The 21284-nt window shown below is 39.0% G+C and overlaps 2 protein-coding genes across 4 annotated transcripts in view; one reads left to right on the forward strand and one right to left on the reverse strand.

Annotated features, from left to right (window-relative positions):
* Positions 1–870: 870 nt before the first annotated feature.
* On the forward strand, positions 871–1750 carry LOC148866190 (pectinesterase inhibitor-like). The gene has a single exon (XM_088975993.1). It carries the CDS (start codon positions 1105–1107, stop codon positions 1642–1644), a length of 540 nt encoding a protein of 179 aa, XP_088832119.1. The 5' UTR covers positions 871–1104; the 3' UTR covers positions 1645–1750.
* Positions 1751–3148: 1398 nt separating this feature from the next.
* LOC148866191 (IAP-like protein 1) overlaps positions 3149–21284 on the reverse strand; it is a 65329-nt gene continuing 47193 nt past the window's right edge. For 2 of the 3 annotated variants that reach the window (XR_016109491.1, XM_088975994.1), the window contains one exon: positions 3149–3848. The gene's annotated coding sequence lies outside the window, so the exon portion shown is untranslated. Of the gene's footprint in view, positions 3849–12042; positions 12179–21284 lie in introns of all 3 variants that reach the window. The other variant, XR_016109490.1, reaches the window with a different exon arrangement.

Genomic DNA, 21284 nt, shown 5'->3' on the forward strand with positions numbered 1-21284 from the left:
TAATCTATCCAACCTTAATCTAGTCAATACAAAAATTTGATGTATTCAGGTTAGGTTTGGGCAGGGTTGATCCAGCCTTATACTCAAGAAGCGTAATCTTTTAGACTCTAGGTCCAGCCCTAGAAACATAAAATCCATGTAAAATTGTAGACTGGATTAATTCGGTTTAAAGTTGAGGTGTCAATGGACCAGTTTTGAACTGGACCCCATCCAGTCCAAAATCAATTTGGACAGATTGGACAAATCAACAAGATATATTGGATTGGCCCTATCCAGTCCAAAATATTCATTAGATTGGATTGGACCTGATCTGTCTGTACTAAATTTATATTGGATTGGATTGAATTAAATCAATATCTGGTCTATAAATATAAGATAAGAATATAGGTGTCAATGGACTGGGTTTGAGTTGAAACCAATCTAAATTAATACAATTTTGAAACAGATTAAACAGTTCGGACATTGAACTGGGCCAATCCAAAATGATCCATAATATTCATTAGATTGGATTGGACCTGATCCATTTGTAATGGGCTCACATTTGGCTAGATCGGATTGGACTAAATCCAGTCCAATTGACACCCCAAATTGCACGCACCCCTATACTTATTACTCAACGACGGAGTCTCCCATAACAACTAAATATAACCGCCATAACCAATTTTACTCGGGGTTGGACTGTGATGCCAATGGACAGCCCCCTCACTAGGCCCAAAACAGACATTGGAAAAGGAAGGCTAACAACCACCACTTGCCAAAGTGGGTGTCCCAGCCAACTTTGCACCTAAGCATATTAATTATTACCTTGGTAATGGTATCTCTGGATGAATGCATTTTATTAAAAGATGGCCGTAGCCCGTAGTTACTAAACAAAGTTTTCTCTTTCTCATTATACACAAACCTCGGAGTTCAGAATTACTGAAATCATCAAGTGCTTTAAATACAGGATTTCCCCCCCTTAAATCATCAAACCAATTTCCTAATCACGTCGATCACCCATCTACAAGTATAAAAGAGCTAGCCCCAAAGCCTGTGAATTCTGTCCAGAAAACAAGATCGAAAAGAGATTAACAGTTAAGAGTGTGTAGTACTAGTAAGAGAAATATGGCTTCTCGTCTTTTGCTCGTCGTTCCTCTCCTATTCTTGTTTCTTTTCTGCCATACTTCCTCTGCAAGGGTGAGCGTGAAGGTGACTAAGTTGATGGTTGAGAAGATTTGTGGGCTGACCAAGAACCCCAGTTTCTGTCTGGAGGTGCTGACTTCTGACCCAAGAACCGGATATGCTGATCTAGATCAACTCAGGGGCGTATGTATCAATCTCGCGATTGTTAATGTGACAGACACTGAGAAACAGATAAATTTGATGCTGAAGAGAAGCAGCAAAGAGAGACTAAGATCATCCCTCACGAAATGTGCCGCCGACTACTCAAATGCAATTGAGCAACTTCGCGAAGCTATTGATTTCTTGGGCGCCCGTGATTATGATAGCGTGAGAGACAGGGCAAGTCTTGTGATAAGCGTGACCATGTCTTGTGAACTCTCATTCAGAACTCCCCCACCGATTCCTTCTCCATTGACTCAGAACACCAAGAATGCAGTTGGTCTAGCTGATATTATTTCGGCAGCCTGCATTTTTCGTCCTTGATCATCTCTCTCTCTCTCTATAGACGCACAGTTGTAATAACTAATAAGAGTTCATAAAATAAATTTCAGAAGCTACAACGTTTCTTAATTGAAACGTAGATTCAAAACCATTTGTCTATTTGTCCATCTCAATCGCCCAGCAATTGGAAAATTAAAAAGAAAAGAGTTTTTTTTTTTTTTGTAATTTTAAGAGAATAGAATGGGCCACAGGTAGAAAGGTCAACTTAGAAAGGGAACACTAATTAATCACTCAATGGAAGGGAGTGGTCGAACTCAGCAGTGGAGAACCACTCTTTTGATTCTTCTTTAGCTATCATGAGGAAGTAACAATCCCTGGTGTCTGATATTTGCCCATATGGCAATTGACATCCAATTTAACGTAGCAAGGGTTAAATTCAGGTGGCTTTGTACAGTATAAAATATACTTTACTGTTTAGGACTTGGAAGAGTATTTTTTTAATGTTTCTACATAGAGAGACAGAGTGCCACTTTGATTGTTTAATTGTTTTATGCGGCACCTAGTGGCACTCATTTGAAACTACAATTAACTATTGCACATCGTATTATGAACCAAAACACCATACTGTCTCTACCAAACATTAGAGAAATTGGTGGTGCTCCCTGCTATTCTCCCGAGTTTACACCTGTTAGAAAAATGAAAGAGGAGACGTCAAGGGTCCTCTAACCACAAAGTTCACACGGACCTCCTCTTCCTCCCACTCTTCACACGTGGTAAGTTATTTTTAAATTAAACTATAAAAAAAATAGAAATCAAAATAAAAGTCTCTGAGATCATAATTGTCTCTAATAAAATCCATTATTACTCAAATATAAATCTTAGGTCTTACTTTTTCTAAATAAAACACATTATATTACTCTCTCTCTCTCTCTCTAATAGTCAATGTTTGTACACCATTAAATCTTAATTTATTCTAAAGTCTATCTTTCTTAACCTCTTTAATAAAGTAAGGTATAAAATTGATGAATTGGGGCCAAACCAAGACCAACTCTAAAATAAACCCTAGCTAGAACACCAAAGTGATGTCCAAGACAAAACCCAAATGTGCTACTGCTACCCCAAACAAGTATGAATTGGGGCCATACCTTACATATTGCATTAATCATCGGGCGGGGTACCGCGCTACTTTGTTATCGGCAAAAGAAGCTAGTGCAAAACTTGAGCATTCCCCTTCGGTTCCACAAGGTGATTATTATCCCCATGTAAAGGGTTAAGGGTGCAACAATAACAATTTTTTCACGTTGCCTTTCATGAGAAATTTCCTCTATTAGTCCAATAATGTATGCACCAAGTGAACGCTAACGACGCCCTTCAGAAAATTTGAACAGAATCATGGGGTATATTTCTAATTTCCTAACTGCTGAGATTATAAAACATTCCCGTACGAGAAGCATCCCCTCAACTAGCCAATTCTCAATTCTCATTCATCTTTGCCCATGAATATAAATTTGAAATTTCCATACAAACTTCAAATCGGCAACTCAAGGAACAGAAAACATCATTTATTCTTATTCATAAAAAACAAGTTACGAATTCTGCCCTAAACTAAGCGGATGGTGAGAAGCTTAGAAACCACGAGACATCACTTCTTATAGGTCCAGCTTACCACCCACCAAAGGTCGAATACAAATATGCAAGGTAAAAACAAAACTAGCAAATACAAAGCAGTTGTTTTCGCAGTAGAAAACTAAAATAACCCTTTCGACTGTCAAGTGTCAACACACTATAGTGACTGTAAATAGGATTACAGTGCCTACAATAATACTTAATAATCTATGGTGCCTCGTACTCTAGGCGCCAAGAGAGAAAATGAGAGACTAAAGAAGATAGACCCGGCTGCATCATCTTCATCTTCATGCCTTGGACTACATAACTTGGAAGTAGGAAATCCTCGTACAAACTAAAGCATGGTTAACAGAACCATAATAGCGTGACTAGCAGTATCTGCCTACTACCCCATTCCGAAACTGAACAAATGCAGGAAAAAAAAATTAAAGATAGAAGTCAGATTAACCTTCAGGGGAATTAGTTTTCTCCCCATTCAACAATGGACCAGTCCTCTGAAAAGTAATGTCATCAACCGAAACTTTGTACTTAAATATTAGCAGACACCACCAAATCACCGTCTTCATAATGACAAATGAAGCTACTATAATTCCGAAGTCTACGATGTCTGGATAATTAACCTACAGGAAATAGGTAATACAAAAGTCATTAAGCAATAAAGTTGACTGGAGCAAAATTAGATCCGACTGCCTAATTATAAAATTAAGAACTATATCATTTAGACCTTTCTCCTTTTTTCTTACTGTCTATGTTGTTCATGGATCCCATAGTCAATGGGAAGGAAGCCTTGTTAATAATATTCCCAAGTTGGTCATGGTCCAATTTCTTTTTCAGTCACTATGTATATTAAGGTTATGTAATGTAGAGCAATGCATGTAAAAGTTTAAAACTACCACCTAGGAATTTGCATTCTGGAGTGAATCTTGCAACCTTCCCAGCTAGGCGGTTATGAGTTGTCTGATGAGAGCCAAAGCCTTTATTTGAAAATTTTCAGTTAATGATTTTTCTCTTTGAACATGTAAAGTAAAATTCATTGATAATAAGAAGCTGTACATGAGATTATGTACCAAAAATAAACTTTACGCCCCCCCCCCCCCCCCCCCCCCAAAAAACCCCTACGTCCAAAAAAGAAGAGAGCAACATTTTTAAATACACAATGTAAAGATAACCAGCTCCTCAAATCTCCTACAGTCCTATTAATCACCACCAGATTCTGGTGTACTCGAAAATCCTCGAGTTTCTTTCGGAATAGATGGTCCACAGTAGTGCCAGAGGGACAGTTGACCAACAAACTCTCCCTTTCCTTGGCAAGCCCGGTTTGCCCCACCATTGCAAAAGGTCCTTGACTGAGAAGGGGCAGCACCAGTGCAGGTTAAGAGCTCTTGAAAAGTGGCTCCACACAGCTGAGCTGAAGTGACAATATAAGAACAAATGGCTTGCTAACTCATTCTCCCTGCTGCAAAACACACAGAATCTGTCTTGGATAGGGTACCCCTTCCTCAAAAGCATTTCCTTTGTCAAACATTTCTCTACCACAACCACCCAAGTGAAGAATTTCACCATTGAAGGTGCAGCTTAACCCCAAATGGCCTTGCTTGGAAAAGGGTTCCTTGAAGAACAACCAGGTCCATTTCCAAAGTCTTGAATCTTGATTCTGCACATCCAGAGGTTGAATCTCAGTAGAGCTAACAGATAAGAAATTTTACAAATCTTCCAATCATTGAAACTCCTTCTAAAAGAAGACCTCTAGCATATTGATCTACCATTCACCTCATGGCAGTCTTCCACCCAAGCCATTTTGTTATTCGCCATGTTAAACAGAGAGGGAAATCGGTCCTTAAAAGAAAAATCACCACACCAAGAGTCCAACCATAATCTTACCCTTCCTCCCATCCCCAACTTTAAAAAGAAGCTCCTGACCAAAACTGCTTAAGTCTTTTGAGAGCCCTTCCACAAGCTGCAGCCTTAGGAAGAGGGGTAATTCTGTATCCCATCCATTGCTACTAAAACCATATTCCTCAGCAATAACCTTCCTACACAAATTGTTTGGCTCCATGGCAAACCTCCAGAGCCAGCTGACAAAGAGAGCTTTGTTAAACAATCTCACCTCCCTAACCCCCAAACGTCCAAACGACACAGGTTTGCAAACCTGATCCCAGCTCATTAAGTGACACTTGGACGAATCCCTCCAACCATTCCACGGAAAGGCTCTCATCCCCTTTTCTATCTGCTCAGCCACCTTAGATGGGATTGGAAGAACAGGTATTCACCAGTTTGCTTGTTTTCAGTTAATAATCAAACAATTTGAGGGGGAAAATAAAACAAGAGAACTCAATTTGTGAGCACCCAAATGATTTGGGGCTCAATTCATGGCTGAATTCTAATCAGGCCGCCACCCATCAACAAACATCAAAGTGATGGCCCTCTGATGTCCAAAAAGCAAACATGACTCCCATAAACCCAAACTATGGCTCTTCTAAGTACTTTAAGAAGACAGAGGGAAGGTGTTAGGGACCCCTCTCTCATAAATGACATGTAGCACCAATTCCCCAAGAAAATGAACAAAGAAAAGAAATACAAACATGAAAACTTTAGTCACCCCTATGCTAAATCTTCTCATACTTTTTTTGAGAAGGTAAAGTCAAAGAAATTTTATTGATGAAAGATGAAAATGTTACAAATTCCTGGAGCCCACACAAAGGAAGAAGACATATTACAGACTCCAAATAGACTGAGTACAAAGCAACTGAAACAGATTCTGAGATTTAAACTCAGGAGAAACAGACAATCAAGAAGCAAGTTTAGATATTGCAGTCTGAATTAAGTCCTCGGGATTTCTCACTTTGTTGCAGACAATTCTGTTGTTTCTTTTAGTCCATGAAATCACTAAAACAGCTGCAGGAATGCTTCTCCAGATCAGATTACCCTTTTTTCTTCAGGTCAGGTAATCTCCAGCAGTATAAAAGGTCTTTGACAGAACCAGGCATGACCCAGCAAACCCCAGCCTCCTTGAGAAAATGCTCCCAAACTCTTGCAGAGATCGAACAATGGATGCCAAGGTGATCAACTGTCTCTGGCAAGAGCCCACAAAGGCCACACTTAAGATCTGGAATCTCAACTCCTCTCCTAAACAAGTTAGTTCTCGACAAGCACTTATTTAGTGCAGTGCCATCACCCAAACCAGAAAAGTATGCTTAGATGGGCTGACAGAATTTCACACCCGCATACTTGGGAAATCAGAAATATTTGTTCCACTCAGTTTTGAGGCCAAGGATTTAACAGTAAAATACCATCACCACTCCATCTCCATTCATCATCCAGATTAACAGAGATAGATTGCCTCTGTAATAGTTGCAGAAGGTCCAACAGCTGATCCATCTCCCAATTAAAAAGATTTCGTCTAAAGAAGGGGCACCAGGAAATTGACTCCCCAACCACATCATAGGAATCAGCCACTGAAGCCTCAGGACTGAGGGAACATTGAAAGAGCAGAGGAAAGGCCTCAGCTACGGGGATGTCTAAACACCAGGAGTCCTTCCAAAACTTCAACCTATCTCCCCTAACAATCTTAAGAGCTAGGCCATCAGAGAAAGCCAGAAAAGATTTCATAATTCCTTTCCAAAGGGAGCACCCCCAGCTCTGAAATGGATCCAAAAATTTCCAATTACCCCAGTCCACCCCATATTTAGACGCAATTAGGGTCCTCCACCAAGCATTCCTCTCAACACCAAACCTCCAAAGCCATTTAATGAGAAGAGAATAGTTAAAAACCTTCAACTTCCTTGTTCCCAAACCTCCATCCTCCACAGGGAGGCAAACCTAAACCCACTTAACAAGATGGATTTTTCTTTCTTCCTCCCAACCTCTCCACAGAATTTCTCTGAAGGGACTCCATTATTTGCTATTTTGGAAGGGATGGGAAAGAGGGATAAGAAATATGTGGGTAGGTTTGAAAGAGTACTTTTTAGGAGAGAAACTCTACCCCCCAAGGACAGAGCTTTCCAGGAGGCTAGTTTCCTTTCCATCCTTTCTACCACTGGATCCCAGATAGCACTCGAAGTACACTTAGCCCCAAGAGGGAGCCCTAGGTATCTCCCAGGGAAATGATCCACTTGGCAGGCAAGAACCTCAGCAACTCACCCAAACAGTCAACATGGCCCACCAGAAATCTTCTCATACTAAGAAGATGATAAGCAATTTGAGCACTTCAACCCACCGAAGCCCTTTTGAAAAGTTTCATTGCAGCAAAGAGAGGTTGAGGTCACTTCTCAACTACTTTTTATCCAACCTCAAACTTCCTACTAGCAAGCAAAATGGGTTGAATTGTTCAAGAATCCCACTATTCTTATGAGAAAATCTTGCATTAGTGACCTTACCAAAAATACAAAAATATAAATAACAATTTATTGAAATAGACATGCGAAATCTAGACCAAGGTCAAACTAAGGTTCAAAGTATTGATACTAGCCAATACGCCGGTAGGGCATATTGGCCAGTATCGGTCATTTTTTTTTACTTTTACTTTTTTTTTTCAATTTTGGTTTAACGGGGCCGGTTTAAGTCCCGACTACCCTCTAAACCAGGCCCTGACCCGATACAACCCCTATAGGGGCATATCGGGAAGAGCCCGATACGATACATATCGGCCAGTACGGGCCGATATGTAATGATTTTTTGAACCTTGGGTCAAACACCTTGACGAATGGTTTCCTACACCATCCCATGTAACTAAGACATGCTAACAATGATAATGAAAGACAAACCAAATCAGCCAAACATGATTTTAATATTCAAGCAAGAGATTCAAACACGTGCAATCAACCAAAGCAAAATCGAATTTGGAAGGCAAGAAATTAAAAGATTTCAACATTACAATGATTCAAATTGAGTTCAACAAGACACATGCAAAAGCACATAATATGCATTCAAGTCCACCAACAAGCTATGCTAACATATTTGCTACTTCTAACCACAATGAAACTAATATCATAATTGCATTACACAATTCAACATCATGAACAATCAAATACAAGAGGTAGGCAAAACATTAGAAACCCAATCCATCCAAGAAAAGAAAATTACTTAGAATGAAAAATAAAATGAGGTGAGCAACTCACCTCCTTGTGATCTTTTTGATCAAATATGTTATAGGATTGTAATGGTTGAATTGTTGAGCAAACACAATGAGGAGTGTCCTTCAACCTCTTGCTTTTTTCCTTGGTCAAATCACACTCTACCTTTTTTCTTATCAATGATTCAAATTTTATTCAATAAAATCAATAGGATATTACAATACAGCCTTCCCAAAGGAGGGGCACGAGATGGTACCTCTCCACAATAGCAACAATATACTACCTCAGACTAGTAACAAAAAAATTACAAAGCTACCCAGAATAACTGTTCCCTTGTTACCCCTAGTTTAGCTAACCCATCTGCTATGGTGTTAGCTGTTCTACCCACCCACTGAAAAATAACATTCATGTTCCTTGAGAACCATTTAGCTTTCCTCATAATACCCCTGTAGCACCAGATCACTGAATCTGGATTTTTTAGCCAACCCACAACAACGTTGGAGTCTCCTTCAATAATCAAATTCTGAACTCCTAACTGATCCGCAACCCGAATGCCTTGTACGGCTGCTAGGAGCTCAGCTCTGATAGAATCTCCTATACCCACAGAGCCTGAGAACAAAGCTAGAATGTTACCATTTTTATCTCTCAGCACCCCACCAATCCCTGAAGACCCCGGATTTCCTTGGCTGCTACCATCAAAATTCAGCTTTGTCCAGTCTTCTGAAGGGGGTACCCACACATCTAGTACTCTGTTCTTTCTATTACTGTTGCTAGCCACAGCCCTCCAGTTCCTCCACATGTCATCAAAATGGTATGATTAGAAGGAATCTAATGATCTCAGCCAGTGGATTGCCCTGGTCAAAATACAATACTTTACATTCTGCACAGTTCACTCTTGGAATATCCTCACATTCCTTTCTTCCCAAATTGTCCACAGAGCAGCAACTCTAATGGTTCTCTACATTGTTTTACCAGTTTTTGTGGGCCACACAATGAAGGAAGGATCAAAGATCTGATCTATGGCTGTGGTCATATTCCATCTGCAACCAAACAAAGCAAAGATCCAACCCCAAATAGCATCAGAAAAGGGACAAGTTAAAAGTAAGTGAGAGAAATCCTCACCATTAGCCCTGCAAAGTACACACCAATTAGGAGACAAACACATAGAAGGCCTTCTCTTCTGCAGTAGATCTGAAGTGTTGATTTTCCTATAGAAAACCTCCCAGCAGAACATAATAATTTTAGGAGGTACAGGTTTAGACCAAATCTCCTTAGCTGGGAACCCCACTTGTCCCGAGGGAGAGCAAAGGCACTTGAAAAAGGAAGCGCATGTGAAGTAAGCTTTTGGGTTTGGAGACCAAAGTCTCACATCAGAACTGGAAAGGTGCAGAAAAACACTTTCAGGCAATGACAACAGGTCTCAAAAATAAGATGCTCAAGATCCCTCAAACCCCTATGAAACCCAAACTCCCAACTCAAAGAAGACGGAGAATTAGGTGATGGGAGAAAATGAGAAATTGTTTTACCCTTGTAGCAAGAAATGGAATAGAGAGAAGGGAAGTTGTCCTTAAGGGCAGAATTGCCCACCCAGATGTCTTCCCAAAACAAAACAGAAGTACCAGAATTGACATCATATCTGATACAGTTGAGGAGAGGGGAGAATACTCTGAATTGCTTTCCGAAGAGTTGCCAGAGTGGCTCGACGCGATACACCAGCATCCCATCCATTGCCCAAACTGCCATGTATGCTAGCTATCACCTCATTCCAAAGTCTCTCCTGTTCTAGGGTCCATCTCCACAACCATTTTCGGATTTTCCTAGGAGTGCTTTATCATTCAAAATTAAATTTCCCAATCCCAATCCACCTTCCTCTTTCCTCCTACAAACTATTCCCCAATTTATTAAGTGATCCTTTTTTCCCTCCCCTGGCTCCCACAGAAAATTTCTCATTAATTTCTCTAGTTTCTTGGCTTCCCTGACCGGAATCCTAAACACATAGAAATAATAAATCGGAAGATTTGCTAAGGAAGCTCTCAATTAGGTAACTCTACCCCCTGAAGAAATATAGTTCCTTTTCCACGAGGCTAACCTTTTCTAAAACCGGAGCACAAAATGTGCTCTCCTTAGGGTTGGCTCCAAGAGGAAGACCTAAATACTGTAAAAACCAATAGAAAATAGGACAACCTAAAGACTCAGCCACCGACTCATGGGTCCTCTCATCCAGATTCACTCCCATCACATATCTCTTTTCCAAATTTATTTTCAGATTTGATACTCTCTCAAAGCACTCTATCAAAGAGTTGAGATTACTTATTGTTCCCCTATCACCCCCTTCACAAAAAATTATTAGGTCATCAGCAAACTGTAAATGGGTCACCCTAATCCTGTTCCTTCCTATCCTCCAGCCTCTCACTACACCTTCCCTGTCTCCCTTCGAGATCAAGGTACTAAAGACATGCAACTAGGGTAAAAAGAAAAGGGGAGAGGGGGTCACCTTGCTTTAAACCTCTAAGAGCAGGGAAAAAATCCTTGACTACCCCATTAACCAAGGCCGAAAAATGGCAAGAACTTACACATCCCTTTATGCAATTACACTATCTGACTCCAAACTCACAACACCCTAGGATTTCTAGTAAGAAGCTCCAATCCACCAGATCATAGGCCTTTTCTAAGTCCAGCTTACAAACAAACCTTTGCTTTCCGGACTTTCTCATCTCCTCCACACATTCATTCGCTATTAGAATCTGATCTATTATTTGTCTCCCTTGCACGAAAGCTCCCTGTGCTTGACTAATGATGGAGGGTAGCACTACTTTAATCCTTAAGGATAACACTTTAGCCAAGATTTTGTAAATTCTAGTCACCAAACTAATCGGCCTAAAATCTTTAGGATTTTTTGCTTCTTTTCTCTTAGGGATTAGAGCTATGAAAGTGGCATTAACTCCAGGGCTAAATTTGCTATTAACTTCAAATTCCTTAAACACAGCACAAAGGTCTTCCCTTGCCACATTCCAGCAGTCTTGATAGAAAGCCATGGTGAAACCATCTGGTCCAAGGGCTTTGGATCTATCCATTGAAAACACTGCATACCTAATTTCCTCTTCAAAACTCCTCTCTAACCATCTTGCTTGCACTCACACTCCTCTTCCTTCTCCTATCTTCTTCACACCTTTCTCTTTCATTTTCAAAGCATGCCCGAACTACCAAAGCTTGTATGGCATAGAAGTCAAGGCGCTAGGTGCCTAGGCAAGCGCCTAGACAACGCCTAGGTGATGAAATTTGAAAGCATAAAATTTAAAGATCCCTACTTCTCCTAAGCTACTTTATTAGTTTTTTATACTAGCCAACATGCCTATCTACTAAAAAAACCATTCAATAAGTAATTAACTATAAATTTCATATAAAAACATAACCATGCCATCATAAATGCATCATTTACGTAATATATTAATTTCAATGTTTAATAACAAGAAATGCAGCAAGAAAATTCATTCCCAAAAGAAAATTCTTGAAAAATAAGAAAATAAAAATGCATGAATAAGAGAACGATTTGGACTGTGTTTAAGGAGCAGAGACCCTGTTTCAGGCCACTAAAAAGGTCAAATCCAGCTCAAAAAAGGAGAAAAATAAGGGGACGGAGCCCCTGTTTAGTACCAAAATATATAAATAGTGCAAAAATACAGGAAAATAAAAAATATAGGAGTAAAGGACGACTTAAAGAAGAAGAAGAAGAAGACCATACTTGGAGGTCCTGGACGACTTGGACTGAAAGACTGGAAACTCTTCTCAGTCATCTGTCTTCTCAGTCTCTTCTCTTCTTAGTTGCACTGTCTCAATTCAGAACTCAAACCCAAAAAACTTGTAACATGCGCATACTTCTAATAAAAGAACAACTATTTTAATAAAAAAATGTAACATACAAAAGGGTGTATGTTAGTAACATAAAACCAACCAATAAAATGATATAAACATACATGGTAATTAAAAAAAAGAAACAAATATGTATGGGTAATATGAAAACCATATTGGTGTTAGGCAAGGCAACCTCTAAAGGTCGCATAGTCACATAGGTGTCACCTTGACAACTATGCTCTTTGGTTCTTCTTTTCTTTTTTAGATTGAATGAAGAAGCAGAAGGAGAGACAGTGTTTTTTGTTGAATTAATGTTCGATTGGGATTAACGGTAGGGAAAAAAGGATGATGGAGGGTTTTTTGAGTTTTGTGGTGGAGTATGAGAGGGGTAAGAAGAGATATGGGCTCGGTACATAGTGAGATGAAGGATGACAAGAATGAAGGATCAATGGTGTTCTTGAAAAGGAGAAGGTTCATTTCCTTTTCTTAGTCGAAAATGGATAAGGTGACAACCTTTCTTCTTATCCTCTTCTTCTCTCTTCTTCTTTCTACTTCGTCTCTCTTCTCCTTTGTCCTATTGGCCAAATGTAGTTCCTGCCTATTTTTGGTTGGGGAAGATGGAGGATGTAGAAGATAAGCGAAGATGGCAATGGTTCAGGTCTGCATGGAGTCTAGAATGTGAGAGACAGAGGATAAGGGAGATGGAGATTTCAATTATGCTGACGAGGAAGGAGATAGAAGGGAGAACACGATTCTTTACGATTGTTGGAGGAAGAAGATGGAGTTGCGAAAAAGAAGGGAAGAGCTAGATAGATGGAAGAGGAGGTAGTGGTTATAGGACTGGTTTGGTGGTGGTTTCGTGAGGTGTGAGTTCGGTCATGGGAGGTGTTTGTTCTGGATTGGCTTGGTTCAGTTGTAGTTACTAGGCTTTTTCTTTCTCTTTTGTTTTTTTCTGGTTTTTGATCTACAACCGAATGGGAGATGAGATTGGTTCTAGCTTGGTTCAGTTGGCATGGTTTGGTTGGGTTATGACCAAATAAGTAGAGTTAGGCAAGATTTAGTTGGGTTTCATTATTAGGGCTTTTCTCTCAAGAAAGATGAATGGGTGGTTGAGATTGTTTGATTCCAATTCGATGGGTAGGATTTCTAAGAGTTTTTCTCTCTTTTTTCCTTTTTTCTTTTATTTTTCTTGTTCTGGACAAACCTAGACCTTCTCTTGTCTAGGTTCAACCCTTTCTTTCTTATTAAAGGCCTAAACAAGGCCCCCTTGAAATACTCTCTTCTCTTGCCTCCCTATTAATGGCCCAAAATGGAGTGGGGTTTAAATTTAAATTCAAATTTTAATTTTAATTGAGTTTGACCGAATTTTTTTGAGAGTTTGAATGAGAACGGGCCGATCCTAGGGTGGAGGTGTGTGGGTTTAAACCTTAGGCTAGGATTATCTCTAGGGTTAGGGGGGCTCTAGTTAATATCAAAATGATGCAAGGGCCTAAGTGAAAATTCGGAGAGGGGTTTTACAACAAAATTATTGCAAGTCACAAGGGGTGTGATGTGCAAGAGGATCAAAGGGTTAGGATTAAACTACAATGTGTTAGGGTTTCCTTTGACCAATGAAATTGCATGGATTGGATTCATGGATGAAGGGGTAAAATGGGAACTTTTGCACCAAAAGTATTCTTAGGGTTCTAATCTATGGCATCCAAAAAAGGTAATAATGGGGTTTGATAGTCTCGGAGGAGTGTCAAGGTGAGAAATCGTGATTTGGTGTATTGAGCAATGAAAATTATGGGATCGGGATCTTTCTTGATGGAGGGGTAAAACAACATTTTGGGTCTAAAAAATGAATGATGGTCCATCAGGATGTCTAGGAAGGTGATACTATGATAGTAGGGTATGGGTACCTCGAAGGGCATTCCATGATGTAATTCTTAAATTTGGATAGTTACGGCCAATAAGAACCCGTGATTTGAAATCTTTGTGCATGAAGGGTAAAATGGGTATTTTTGGATCTGATGGGAGGTCAATTGAGGGGTTTAAGAAGGTTTGATAAGGTTTGGTAGTCATGGATAATGTGTTTCGATGAGTAGCGGCCAACAAAGATAGCCGATTTGGAAACTTTGTGCATGAAGGGTAAAATGGATACTATTGGATCTAGAATCTAATGGGGGGCTTACCCTTCATGCACAAAGATTTCAAATCAGCCATCCTTATTGCCCACCACTCTCTCCTATTTCAAGATCTACATCGCTGCCCATCATCCAAGACAATGTTTTAAAAGGTGCGGAAGGCATACGCCTGAAGGCGCTCCCAATACGCCTTGAAGCACATGCCAGAGGTGCTGACACCTCTGAGGCATACACCTCATGCACTTTTTTCATGAGGTGTGCTATAGGCATATGCTTCATGCGCCTCGTACTAGAGGCATACGCCTTACGCGCCTCATGCACACCTCACACCTCTAGGTAGTAGAGCCCCTCGCATCACGCCTCCGCATTTTAAAACATTGATCCAAGTCTCAAACCTTACCAAACCTCCCTAAATTCCTCAGTTGACCTCCCATCAAATTTAAGACCCAAAAATATCCATTTTAAACTTCAAGCAAAAAGATTCAAAATCGACTACACTTATTAGTCATCACATTTCAAGATCTACATCAAGATACATCATCCAAGACTACCAAACCTTCTTAAATTCCTCGAATGACCTCCCATCAGATTTTAAACCCAAAAATACCCATTTTTTTGTTCATGTAGGGTGTAAACGAATTGAATTCGAATCAAATCAAGCAATATCCGAATTCGAATCCGATTAGAAAATATGATATCCGAATTTGATTCGATATCCAACAGATATTGAAAATTAATATCTGAATTCGAATCCGATTAAATACTCGAATATTTGATTTGATTAATTAATTATTTTAGATAATTAATAAATATATAAAATAAATATTTTATTGATATAAAGTATATAAATATATAAATTATTTATATAACTTAATTATTATATATAAATTATATAAAATATTTTAAGTATTATATATGAATTAAATAATCAATCGAATTTGGATATCTATCAAATCAAATCAAGTCATCCGAATTCGAATCTGATTAACTATTCAGTAAGAATAGGATATCCGAATTCGACCGATTACATATTCGAATTATCCAAATTCAATTCAATTATGGCGAATATTGAATTCGAAATCAGATTTTCGAATACTATTGACACCCCTACCTTCATGCACAGACTCCAAATCAAGGGTTTTCATTGGCCATAACTATCCAAATTCAAGACCTACATCACATCACTCCAAGGCACCCAAACCCTATTGTCACCTTCCTAGGCATCCCGACCCTATTGTCACCTTCCTAGGCATCCCGATCGACCATCCTCCATTTTTTAGGTCCAAAATGTTTGTTTTACACCTCCATCAAGAAAGACCTCGATCCGATGGCTCTCATTGCTCGATTTACGAATTTTCACTCCGACACCCCCCTTAGACTATCAAACCCCATTGTTATCTTTTTTGGATGCCATAACCCCCATGAAAAGTTTTGTTGCATAATTTCCCATTTTACCCCTCCATCTACAATGATTCCAATCCGTACAATTTCATTAGTCAAAATAAACCCTAACACCCGTAGCTTAATCCCAACCCTTAGATTTTGCGCATCACACCTCCTTCGACATGTAACTTTATTGCCAAAATTCCCTACAAATTTTCACTTAGGTCCTTGCACCTTTTTGAAATTACCCAGAGTCCCCACTAACCCTAGAAATAATCCTAACCCTAGGTTTAAACCCACAAATCTTCTCTACCCTAGGATCAGCCTATTCTCATTCCAACACTCCCGAAACCCTAAATATCAAAACCCTAACTGCCCCTTCTAATTCCTTCTCAAAAATTCGGTCAAACACAATTCAAATTTAAATTTAAATTTAAACCCACTCCATTCAAGGCCATTAATAGGGGGACAAGAGAGTATTTCAAGGTGGCCTTGTCTAGGCCTTTAATAAGAAAGAGAGGGTCGAACCTAGACAAGAGAAGGTCTAGGTTCATCTAAAACAAGAAAAAAAAAGAGAGAAAAACTTATAGAAATCCTACCCATCCAATTGGAATCAAATAATTCCAAACACTTACATCTTTTTTAGAGGAAAACCCCCAATAATTAAACCCAACTAAACCCTAGCTAAACCCAACTTATTCGATCATAACCCAACCAAACTGTCCCCAACCGAATCAAACAAGAATCAATCCCACCTCTCATTTGGTTTTAGAGCAAAAACCGAACAAAACAAAAGAAAAAGAAAAACCCAGACAACTACACCTGAACTAACCAACCCAAAAAATGACAACACAGTACCCTCATCTATCCTCTCCAACTCATCTTCCCCAACACAACCAACACCTCCCATGACCGAAACTCCCACCTCCATGAAACCACCACCAAACCATGCCTACAACCACCACCTCTCAAGCTCTTCCCCTCTTCTTTCCCACTCCATTTTCTTCTACAACTATAACCTCTATCCATAGAACCGAGCTCTCCCTTCCATCTCCTTCCATTCTCACCACCATAACCGAAATCTCCATCTCCCACATCCTCTCTCTCTCACGTTCTATACTCCACTCACACCTGAACCATCATCATATTCACTTATACTCTCCATCCTCTATCTTCCCCAACCAAAAAAAGACAATAACTTCATTCAGCCAAGAAGACAAAGAAGGAGAAAAGAGAAAAAGAAGAAAATAATAGAAAAGAAGTAGAAGAAAGAAAAGAAAGGTTATCACCCATCTATTTTCGAATAAGGTAAGGAAATAAGCCTTCTCCCTTTCACTAACTCTCTTCTCCCTTCCAAGAACACCATTGAACCTTCCTCTTTCTCACCATCCATCATTTTCTTCCTCCATCTCACTTTCAATTGAACCCATCTTCTAACCCCTTTCACACACTCCACTACCGAACTCAAAAAAAAAAAAAAAAAAAAACCTCCCATCATCCTCTCTTCCCTTCCATCAATCCCAACCGAATCCATCTACTTTCTCATCTCTCACAGTTGGCCATGCTATGAAAATGAAAAAGAAAGATGGAAAGAATAAAGAAGAAGAAGAGGTGTGATTCGACCGAGGAACAAAGCTAGAGGGAGAAGAAAATTCCTCATTATATTTGCTCAAATTCGAAGTCACCAATTCAGCCCATTACAATTCTACAACGTATATGATCAAAGGTCACAAGGAGGTAAGTTTCTCGCCTCATTTTACTTTTCATTCCAAGTATTTCCCTTCTCTTGAATGGATTGGGATTCTAATGTTTCACCTACCTCTTGCATTTGATTTTTCATGATGTTGAGTGATGCTATGCAATTATGAGATTAGTTTCATTGTGGTTATAAGTAGGAAATATGTTCCATAGCTTGTTCGCGGATTTGAATGCATGTTATGTGTTTTTGCTTGTCTTTTTGAACTCAATTCGAATCAATCTAATGCTGAAATTTTCTAATTTCTTGGCTTCCAAATATGGTTTTGCTTAGGTTGAGTGCACATATGTGTTTCAATCTCTTGCTTGAATATTAGAATCATGTTTGGTTGATTTTGCTTTAGTCTCCTTCATTACCATTGTAAGTATGTCTTAGTTACATGGGATGGTTTAGGAAACCATTCGTCAAGGTGTTTGATCTTCGTTACTGATAACAAAAAAGGTGTTTGATCTTCGTCTAGATTTCACATGTTTATTTCAATGAATAATTTTTTATTTTTATATTTTGTATTTTTGGTAGTCACTAGTGCATGACTTTATCATAAGAATGATAGGATTCTTGAACAATTCAACCCATTTTGCTTGCAATTAGGAAGTCTAAGGTTGAATAAAAAGGAGTTGAGAAGAGACCTCCCTACATCCTTGCTTCAACCATAGAATTTTCGAAGGGAGCTTGCTCTTGTAGGAATGTTTTTTGGATAAAAAAGAAAGGAGACCTCAACCTCTCTTTGCTCCAACTAAACTTTTCGAAAGGGCTTTAGTGGGTTGAAGTGCTCAAATTGCTCATCATCTTAGTATAAGAAGATTTCATCATAGGAGTGACTAAAAGTTTTCAAGTTGTTAGTCCCTTGTTCATTTTCTTGGGGAATTGGTACTACATGTCATTTATGGGAAAGGGTGCCTAACACCTTCCCTCTCTCCCCATAAAGTACCTAGAAGAGCTATAATTTGGGTGTGAGAGACAATGAGAGTCATGTATTCTTTCTTGAACATGGGAGGCCCATCACTTCCATGTTTGTTTCTTGATGGGTGGTGGCTCCATTAGAATTCAGCCATGAAGTGAGCCCCAAATCAATTGGGTGCTCACACTATTAGAGGAGAAAACTACACAAAAGTAACAACATCGAGATACAGATATTTACTATTTCATTACATGCAAAGAATCACACATCAATCTAAGCCACAAATCTTAAAAGCAATTTGGTGATTTAGCAAGTCTAGAAAAAAATGATATTCATCACATTAGATGATCTCAAAGGTTGCTCTAGGCCAAACTTATGCATCCATTAACTTCACAAAAATCAGCTTCAACTATAATTCCCTACAATCCAACCAATATTAACCATAGCAATGATCATAGATCAATACTTTGGAAAACTTACAGAAAAAGAGACCCTCGCTTTGTCTTTCCCTAAATTGGTGTTCCTTGTGTAAGGCCGAGCATGAGGACTGTGTCCACTTGCTGATCTCCTGTTCCTTTGCTACAGCTATATGGAGGTGGAGCTTTTGTTTATTTGGAGGTAGGTGGTCTTTGCCTTCTGATTTAAGCTTGTTATTCAGCCCACCTGTCTTTGTTTGGCACACTAGAAGAGGTAAGGTCATGTGGAAATGTGTCAGGGCAGCCACTCTATGGACTCTTTGGGAGGAAAGGAATGCAAGAATCTTCTTAGAGAAGGAAAGAGGGTTAGATGAAATGAAGGATTGTATCCTAACAAGAACAATCCATTGGCTGAAAACTGTGGATATCTTCGATGACTTCTCCTTTGATGATTTGTGGAGAAATTGGCTAGTAATAGCTAACACTTCAACAAAGAATGATAGAATTCTGTCAAAATAGATTCCGCCTGTGGAAGATGTCATCAAGCTGAACTTTGATGGAAGTAGCCAAGGCAATCCCGGGCCTTCAGGTATAGGAGGTATCCTAAGAAATAAGGACAGCAACATAATTTCCCTATTCTCAGGACCGGTGGGAGTGGGGGATTCCACAAGGGCAGAAATCCTTGCTGCAGTACAAGGAATTCAGATCGCCAACCAGCTTGGGGTGGAGCATCTCCTAGTTGAAGGGGACTCTCAGGTGGTACAAAGATCTCATCAAAAAAGTAAAGTGGTTAACCAGTAATATGAGAGTTGAGGTAAAATGGGTTAGTAGGTCTGCTAATTCTTTGGCTGATGCTTTAGCCAAACAGGGAGTTTCTAGGGAAGATCTTTTTTGTGCTTCTATGTAAGTTGTTATTAATGTGGAAATCTGTACGTAACTAGCCCGGAGAGGTTGCAACTCGTACCTCCCCTTGAGGACTTTGTAATATTGTCTATTGCTGTTTTATAAAATCATTCCAATTATCAAAAAAAAAAAAGATCATAGTACTAAATAAACAACACCAAAGTTTAGGCCATGCATAGCCAAGACAGCAAGACCATCATTTGGCAATTGACTTTTCAATATAAGATATTTTTAAACAGCATAAAATAGCTCTGATACCATGACAACAAACATAAAATAGAATAGAAACTCAAGGAGGAAACAAGAAGAAATAGAGAAACACCAAAGTTTAATGTGGTTTGGCTTGGTAGCCTACATTCATGAGGAGAGGAAATATATCCACTATGAGAACAAGAGATACAACTCTCTCTCTCTCTCTCTCTCACACACACACTTCCTCACTCCTTAATCTCGCACACCAACTTGATTAAATAAGCAAAAGACCAAAATACATCAGAATTACATATAGGTCCCTATAACTTATCAATATTACAAATACAATATATCTCATCAAAAACCGCTTTTTCTAACATAAATACATATAGGTCCCCATAACTTATCAATATTACAAATACAACCAAATACAATATATCTCTGAACAGATATAATGGGATGGACCAGAGATACAAATCCATACACCAGGCTATCTATTACCAGCTCCATGGCTACCTGAACAGTTCAAACTTTTTTTATCTCAAAAATAACATAAAACATTTCATTCCTCCATTCTCCTAAAAGAGAAACCACAAATATTGCTACTAATCTCCTCTCCTCTAATGGAGGACATACTACAAGTTCCATATAGGGTCAAATATCCCCAAGATAAGTCTATCAATCATCAAACAAAGCCAAGGAATGGATTCCAAATGATAGGGCAACACACTAATGAAAATATATATGGTTTACCAATTCACCTTCAAGCAAAAATAAAATGCAGACATGGAGGATCTCTAGTATCCATAAGTATTTTATCTTTTGAGTTACACTTCTAACCCAAATACCCTGTATTGAAGAGATTGTTGGGACTAATACTTGAAAAGGATTACCACTGCAAAGAGCCCTGAAGTGAGATGCTTATATATGGTATCAAGGCCACTTCATTTTTTTTATCGTAACAAAAGATTTCATTAAAAATTTAAGGGTACAAGGGGAGGAGATAATGGCTCCTATCTCCCCCAACAACAAACAAATAAAGTACAAACATTACATGTTTTGATAACCCGTCAGCAAAGGAGTCTGCACATCTCTTAACCCAAATTACTTTAACCCAAATTGCTTTACCTACACTTCTAACCCAAATACCTTGTATTGAAGAGATTATTGGGACTAATACTTGAAAAGGATTACCACTGCAAAGAGCCCTGAAATGAGATGCTTATATATGGTATCAAGGCCACTTCATTTTTTTTATCGTAACAAAAGATTTCATTAAAAATTTAAGGGTACAAGGGGAGGAGATAACAGCTCCTATCTCCCCCGACAACAAACAAATAAAGTAGAAACATTACATGTTTTGATAACCCGTCAGCAAAGGAGTCTGCACATCTCTTAACCCAAATTACTTTAACTTCCATGTCTCTAGTCAGACACTTGAATCTTCTCTTTTCA

This window comes from Nelumbo lutea, chromosome 3 (genome assembly GCF_056320005.1).
Source record: "Nelumbo lutea isolate HS-2025 chromosome 3, American lotus-T2T, whole genome shotgun sequence".
Lineage (NCBI taxonomy): Eukaryota > Viridiplantae > Streptophyta > Magnoliopsida > Proteales > Nelumbonaceae > Nelumbo > Nelumbo lutea.

Bases quoted from the DNA above. Each gene is read 5' to 3' on its own strand.
- LOC148866190 (XM_088975993.1), top strand. From the start codon at position 1,105: ATGGCTTCTCGTCTTTTGCTCGTCGTTCCTCTCCTATTCTTGTTTCTT.